The sequence below is a fragment of the Carassius auratus genome, chromosome 50, assembly GCF_003368295.1.
Source record: "Carassius auratus strain Wakin chromosome 50, ASM336829v1, whole genome shotgun sequence".
Lineage (NCBI taxonomy): Eukaryota > Metazoa > Chordata > Actinopteri > Cypriniformes > Cyprinidae > Carassius > Carassius auratus.
In genome coordinates this window covers 16934526-16942149 of record NC_039292.1, presented here as the reverse complement: position 1 = coordinate 16942149, position 7624 = coordinate 16934526, and the positions used below count along the sequence as shown (strand labels likewise).

The following is a 7624-nucleotide window of genomic DNA, read 5'->3' as shown; positions in this document are numbered from 1 at the left end:
TTTGTCAATTAACATCAAATTTATAAATTGGACTGAAATTATTAGTATTTTTTATTTTTATTTTACACTGTTCTTTACACTTAAGATCTGATGCATTTGTCCTTCTGAGGGAGGTGGTGAAGGTCAGAGCCCCCTTCTTTAATACAGAGACCCTGTCATCTTACTTTAAACAGGTTCGATCCTTCTTCTATAAACCCTTCTTTATTTCTGAGTGCACCTGTGAGTCAGCGCCCGAGCACAAAAGTGAGAGTGAGTTTCATTGGGGTCCCAGGGCCTGAAATGTCTTCATGTCTAACAACACTGAATGAACATACAGCTCAGTTATATATATAAAAAAAATAAAAAGTGGCTTCGCATATTTTTTGACCTAAGAATTTCCATGATGGCTTCTAGCTGTTTGTGATTACCAAATACATTTTTTTGTGAACATTCAAATTCACAAATGCATGTTTTAATCTAAAAAAGTGGGCCACATCTGGACTGGACAGTTGGGCTGCTCTGAGTAGTAAGTAGAAATCCTAAAAGTAATTAAAGGTGCATTTATGCAATGTTGGAATTATTTGATTCTAACTTGTAAAAAGTGTTCACAAATGTATTTATATATATATTATTTATTATTTAAAGTCAATTAATAACTCAAATTACACCGATTCATTTCCGTGTTTTAGTAAGTCTGGAAATCACAACTAATGGTAAATTCGGCAAATTTCACATCTTCAAACTGTCTCTCTGCTGCACAGGCAGAAATGTGCTCCATCTTCCAATTTCAAGTATAACTAAATATAAACTTGAAAATAAACCTGCAAAAATGTGATTGCTTGTTAAGATGGTATAATGACAGCAGTATTAGGGACAGCAATGGTTTGCTGAAAAAGAAGTACATATAAATAGCAAATAAACTGAAGGTGATTTTTAAACGTTTAAACCATTAATTAAAGACCCACCCTATTACGCCTGTGAACATAAACATCATCACTCGTCAACATCATTATTCAGCCACAGATTGTGTTTACAGTCCATGACTGGATTTTATTTCAACTATATACAGTGTAGCATGGCATGTCACAAAATAATGAAATCATATCTGATCAATCTTTTTTAAAAACTATTTTCTATCTCAGTGGTCTTCCAGTCCTTATACACACACTGATATGACACATACAACCTGCTGTCCATGACATCTGCAACTGAAGATTCGCTGCGGTTTATTTTATTAATACTAGTAATAATTCTGTACTTAACGCTGCATTATAAGCAGGGAGAATTTCACCTCACACTAGAAAATCAGGATTGATTACATTTTGATTTAGGCAGTTCAGGGAATTTATTTTAATTTGATTTAGAAATCTGGTTAATGACATTATGCTGTGAAGTGTTTCATAATCTTTGCATTGTTTTCTCTGCATGTAAGGTGAAATCATTCTCTGAAGCGATCAAATGAATAAAACATTCAGACAAATCATTTCTCTGCTGCTGGTCCATCAGCATCTCCGCTCTGAAGTTTAAAGTATAGTTTATCCCAAAAATGAAGCTGTTGTTTACTCATCCTCATGTCATTACGTACGAGCATGCTGTTATTTATTCTGTGGAACACAAACGTTAAAGTTTGAAGAATCGTCTCGAAGCTCTTTTCTGTATAACAACAAATCAGAGCTGCACGGAAAAATAACAGCATATCGGTTTAAAATGAAGTGAGGGTGAATAAATAAAATGAGTTTTCATTTTTAGGTAAACCAGTGACTGAACTGTAAATCTGCTGCTAGTTTCTTCAGCAGCCTGTTCATTCAGTCCACATTAATGGCCTACTCAAAAGAAACTGTTTTATTATTGAGCCGAGATATAATTAGTCTCGTCACTCTTGTCCGAATCCCTCCGTTTCCTCGATAGCGAACAGAAGCTTTTCTCGGAGCTGCTCCAGATTCTTATAGGGTGGCAGATCCAGACGATTAAAGCTGAAATCGTAAGGCAGGAGGGACACATAAGCACAATAACACTTCTGTGAAAACTGTTATTTCGTATTGTCTCTCAGATTTAGAGTCTCACCAGGTGTGACTTCTAGGCAGCCAGGTTTCCTTCCCCACTTTGTCTATGCAGAATTTCTGTGGCCCGTTACTTCCTAAACAACAAGATCATTAAAAGATGAATTATTAAAACGATTGACACTTTTCAACATTGAATATGTACAGTAAGGACAGAACTCGGGTCATGTGTCCAGAGCTCAAAGCTGCATGGTGTAAAGACCAATCTTGATAGCATGCAGTGATTTCATTTTGTGCTGTACGACATGAGTCTGTTGTGTCTGTGGTACATGATAACAGATTCTCTACCTATCAGTTCTGCAAAGCCTCCCACCGGCAGGCGACAAGTTCCTGTGACAAACTGCAGAAGGCGAATTCTCTTCTCATTGTCCATTTCCTTTACCACCTGTGTGAGACGATGAAATATACATGGTGAAAACAGAAAGAAAGGGGGAAGAGCGTAGCTGTGAGTGCATGAAAACACCTGAGACTGAACGTGAGCATTACCTGCCAGAACCAGTGGATCTGCTTGCTGTTTTTGGTATAATGCCGATAGATGGTGTTCTTCTGCCAGTCGTTCAGATCAATTTCCTGCATCCCACACAACATGAGCTGGAGCAGGAAACAATCAACATTAACCATCTGATAAAGATAACATCAATACGCCTAAAACAAGACCAAAATTACCCACAGAGCCCTAAACCAGAGTTATTTACAGCCGTTCCCTCAGTAATGGCACTAATGTTTGTGTCTCTGTATAGACGAGGGTTTTTTCCTTGCTAAAAATACCAAAACACCCACCTCCAGCTCTTTCTCATCAAAATAACGCAACCACTCCAGAGGCACAACTTCATTGAAGCCATCCAGGAAGGCTTTCGTTTGTTCCTCCACCCCGCGTGTGAAGCGCCAATCGGTGAGCAAACTGCAGGAAAAACACGGAGAAAATGAGTTTAAAATCAATGTGTTAAAAGAACAGTCCTTTTTAAAAGGACACAAAAAAGGTTTAGATTGGAAGAAGTTGAACTGATCGGGTTGATTGTGGCAGATTTGGTTTCTCGAACAGACTTGTAAACTAGAGCTGCATATTAAACTGGAATAGGAGTATACAAGAATTAGAGAATATTCTAACAAATACACACTTCATCTTTAAGGAGAGTTTGTGTTATTACACGTCTGTGGTTAAAGGAGTCTGATTAACTGGGCAGTAATGTTTGTTATCATCTAAACATGGGGCAGATGTACCTAATATACTCCTCCTTGTTGTCCAGTGTGACGAGTTCATCTTCTCCATCGTTCTTCAGCTGGTGTGTCGTCACCTTGCCCAAAATCTCCATGTCCTGAGCAAAGTACAGCTCCACGCCGCACTCTTCCAGATCATTGTCTCTGTGAACACGGATCAGCACGAATGTCACGGGTTTGTCACAGATCGGTTCGGACATCCTCATGAACGCAGCTGCACTCTTGATACTCACTTGACCCACATGATGGAGTTGTAAAACTCAGGGTCGATGGACTCCAGGTCTTTGAGGGTGGGTTTCTTGTTAAGCATGCGCTTGTAGAAGGGTAGAGTGAAGCCTGTGTCAATGAACTTCCCATGATACAGTGCCTGCAGACAGCCAATGCAGTGAATGCAGATTTTATGAGCGAGATCACATTAAAGTCCACATTGCATACTTCTACTTTTTAAAATACATTTCAAGAACACAATTTCACAGATGCGCTGACATCAGTGCTCCAGTTACAGAATGACATCATGGCTGGAGGGCGAGTCGCTGGCTGATATAAGCATTATTATTAGAGGTTTTAAATCTATCAAGCTCATTTTCAAGAGTAAATAGGGCAATTTTGCTGTATCGTTGTAACCCATTTTAATGGTCACCATAAATAAATGTTTGTCATAATAACAGAAATGGCTGTAATTACAGTTTAAGGAAACCATAACATTGTCTTACAAGTTATTCGTGTAACAGCATAACACTAAAGAGACTGAACAAATCAAAAACAATAATGATTTCTTACAGGAACAGTTTTGAAACTAACACTGGACATTTGTATCTAGCTTCTGAATGTATCCGAATGAAAAATAAATCTGATCATAATCTTAAAATCATGAAACGCTCATAAAAAATTGTCTAAATTCACAGTAATTTGCACATGAAATGGACCCTCCCGAAATCATGAATATTGTCATGATTTTTATGTGTTTCCTGAAGTGTCATTAGACTAGCTTTGTGATGCTTATCACATAATTATCCATGGAGCGCTTGATTTATCTGGACTGAAGGTGCACAAATAAAAACACTGCATGCTGTCTCAAGTGGCACAACCGTTTAGTGAATTAGTTACATCATCTAACACTGTGTTGCTTATTCTCTTCTCTCTCTATATACAGACTTCGAAAACACAGAGAAATGTGATTTTGTTGTTATGGGCCAGCAAACTGTTTAATGTAACAGCACAGAGCTCTGGGAATGATCTCCAAAAAAAACACAGTCACCCCGAGTCACACAGTCTACTCAGAACGAGCACGAATCAGAAGAAACACAAGCGCTGGGGGAATATAACACACACAGCTTTGGGAATCTCCATAATATCTGTGAGAGAGAGGGTTAACTGCTTTTGACCAGATCTTAATATAAGACCAGTCACTATATCAAAACATAATGATTTCATTCTCATGCCATGAGGTTCACACACACACACACACACACACACTCCCAGAAATACAGTCTAAAAGAGAGCAGGGTTTCATTTAATTTAAGGGTGAAACTACTCGTCCACACGACTGCATGGCGTTCTCACCATGGCAATGAAGCGGCCGATGAAGCGGAAGTATGTCAGGTGGTCAGGGTTGATGGAAGACGCAGGGTTAATCTGCAGACAGTAGTTGTTTTTACCGGCATACTCAAACAGACAGTACATGGGGTTCAACACCTCATGAGACAGCAGGAAAAACCACTCCCTACAGACAGAGATATAAAACATAACGTCAGTAACATAACAACACTAGCTAAAGTACACTGTGTCACAAATTACACAAGACTAAAGAGTTTATTAGTATAAATTAGGGATGATTTATGAAAGTATTCGGTAAAGGGAACATTCGAATGGCCTGACGGAAGACTTATACAGAGTGTTGCTTTCTTTCTAAAAGAGAAGAAGAATAGAAGAAAGAATAGAAAACTGGCAAAGGAAACACCCATGTGGAATTATTTAATTTACACTGTCATAACTTTCTCACTATGTATTTTTATTTATATTGTTATTATATTATCTCCCACATTCTAGAACTTCTTAAAAACATTTATAAAATAACCCACATGCAGCTCTACACTCTGTACATTTTTTCATTCCACTTCACGAGGTGCATCCTGGGAATATTTTAAAACACAGTATTGTTTACAAAAAGCACAACATTTCTGTGTATGCTGCTATGCACATTTTGGCTGTTTTCCGTCAATATCCACTTCAACCCATTCATTAAAAAAAGAGTGGTGTTTTTACAAATTTGAGTTTTGTAAAGAAGGCGAGCCACTTGTGAGGGAAGCTAACACAAGAAAACACATTTATAGAAAAACCCACAATTAATCAAATTAACCTTTTGTAGAATAAAACAAGTGAATAAAACTAAAATTGAATGAAAATTATGACAAATAATGCAATCAAACCATTTAACAATTATTAAAAATGAAAGACAATTTGATGGACAGTGCTCACTTCTATTCAAGTAAGGATTAAAGTTAATAAACTGAAATGAAATGAACTTATTATGTAAAAAAAACTGTGCAAGTGCCACATAAAGTGATGAAGATGAAGACAGGTTCAACAGCACAAACACACACACACACACACACACACATTAAATCATAAACAGTACAACAGAACCCAAACCCTGATCTTTGACCCCAGGGCTGTTTGGACAGAAGGTTCAGGGGCAAAGAGGGGACCATGATTGAGGGGTGGGGGTGGTTTTGTCACACCACAGGACGACGCAGACACCTCCAGACATCCGGTCCGTGGTTCTACCCTGTGGTAGAACAGCATGACGTAACCTACCATAGGGTAAAACCACTGACAGGACACAGGAGACAGACACAGACACAGGAGGACAACTATGAGGTCCAGACACTAACAAGCAGAGGTACACCGAAGCCTCCCCCAAACAAGAAACACTCAGCACATGAGCAGGGACATGAGGATGACCAACAGTGAGACGCCACAGGTGCTCAAACTGAACTTGCCTGGCTATTCCTCCGTAATCCAGTCCCTCCTCTCCTCTCATGATGATGTAGAGCCTCCGCCGGAGGTCATACGGCTTCATGTTCATGATCTGAGAGGAAACACGATGGCACTTTCATTATCAAGTTTTATTAGAAGTGTCAGCGAAAAGATGTGGAAGTGTTGGTCAGAAATATTGCTTGTGATTCTTATAAACTTTGATTGTCGTTATAGTTATCATCTTTGCTGTGAACTGGTCTTGAATTAAGACATCCATGATTTGGAGATCAATTGGTTTGCTGACAATATATTATCAGTTTAAATTAAAGATTTGGTGACTATAATGTAAACAACAATGGACGGAAGTTGAGCAGCTCTACACCGCATCCGTATTTAACTGGTGTAGTATCCTCACCTGCTGAAACGAGTCCTCAAACAGAGTCTGTCGGGATACAGAGATCTTCACATGACTGGGCAGCGCGTTGGACTGCATTAAAAGACAAAAATGAGGAGTGCATACTTTAATTTGCTGATGCTAAATCACAAAAATGCTGCGCTAGCACAAGACCTGAACTACTCACATGACACAAGAAGCGGAACTGGTGATATTTCCACCTGAAGCTGCGGTCGTACGCACCCGGAGATCCACCCTGTCTCGAGCTAAACACGGAGACAGACATATAAAGCCGAAGCACTAGGAGGACACTCTGAAGTCACTTATTCCATGAGTGTGGCGCTTCAGACGCTGACACAAACGTCAGATCAACATAAGCTCTTCCCCGGACATGAGCAACGAAAACAGGACAAACTCAACTCTACAAACGGCAGAATAAAGTCAGCCATGACACAACTTCCATAAACAGGTCAAAGTGACCCATCACTGGATTCAGATGAGAGGAAGCATTGTAATTTACAGACTGTCCTGTGTTGAGCTGCACAGCTGTTATCAAGCACAAGACAGTTCACTTTAGAGAGAGGGAAACTCTGAAGAATGAAGCATTTAAGACAAAAAGATGAATGAAAGAAACAAAGAAAAAAAAGAGCACTAGTATTCTCTATGAGGATATACAGTATAAACAAATCATACATTACCAGTTTGGAATAATTAAGATTATTCCATGTTTTTGAAAAAGTCTCTTGTGCTCAAGAAGGCTGCATTAATTTGATACAGTGCAATCAGTAATGCAGTCTTCAGTGTCACATGATCTTCAGAAATCATTCTTATATGCTAATAAGCAGCACCTTTTTTTTTTACATTGATACTAACAACAATTATTAATAACAGAGCACCAATAAGTGCCAAATCAGCATATTAGAATTATTTATAATGAATATTTATAACGAATCTATATATATATACTGTATCTGTCTGTTTCTCTGTTTGCAGT

At 38.6% G+C, this 7624-nt stretch overlaps 1 protein-coding gene across 2 annotated transcripts in view; it reads right to left on the bottom strand.

Annotated features, from left to right (window-relative positions):
• Positions 1 to 981: 981 nt before the first annotated feature.
• Positions 982 to 7624, bottom strand: part of wwp2 (WW domain containing E3 ubiquitin protein ligase 2) — a 39212-nt gene continuing 32569 nt past the window's right edge. For both annotated transcript variants that reach the window (XM_026239461.1, XM_026239462.1), the window contains 11 exons: positions 6818 to 6896; positions 6652 to 6723; positions 6260 to 6348; positions 4821 to 4980; positions 3491 to 3624; positions 3261 to 3401; positions 2820 to 2940; positions 2526 to 2630; positions 2328 to 2424; positions 2044 to 2116; positions 982 to 1952 (listed from right to left, as the gene is read on the bottom strand). In XM_026239461.1, the coding sequence (XP_026095246.1) occupies positions 1853 to 1952; positions 2044 to 2116; positions 2328 to 2424; positions 2526 to 2630; positions 2820 to 2940; positions 3261 to 3401; positions 3491 to 3624; positions 4821 to 4980; positions 6260 to 6348; positions 6652 to 6723; positions 6818 to 6896 (1171 nt within the window). In that variant the 3' untranslated portion in view covers positions 982 to 1852. The remainder of the gene's footprint in view (positions 1953 to 2043; positions 2117 to 2327; positions 2425 to 2525; positions 2631 to 2819; positions 2941 to 3260; positions 3402 to 3490; positions 3625 to 4820; positions 4981 to 6259; positions 6349 to 6651; positions 6724 to 6817; positions 6897 to 7624) is intronic.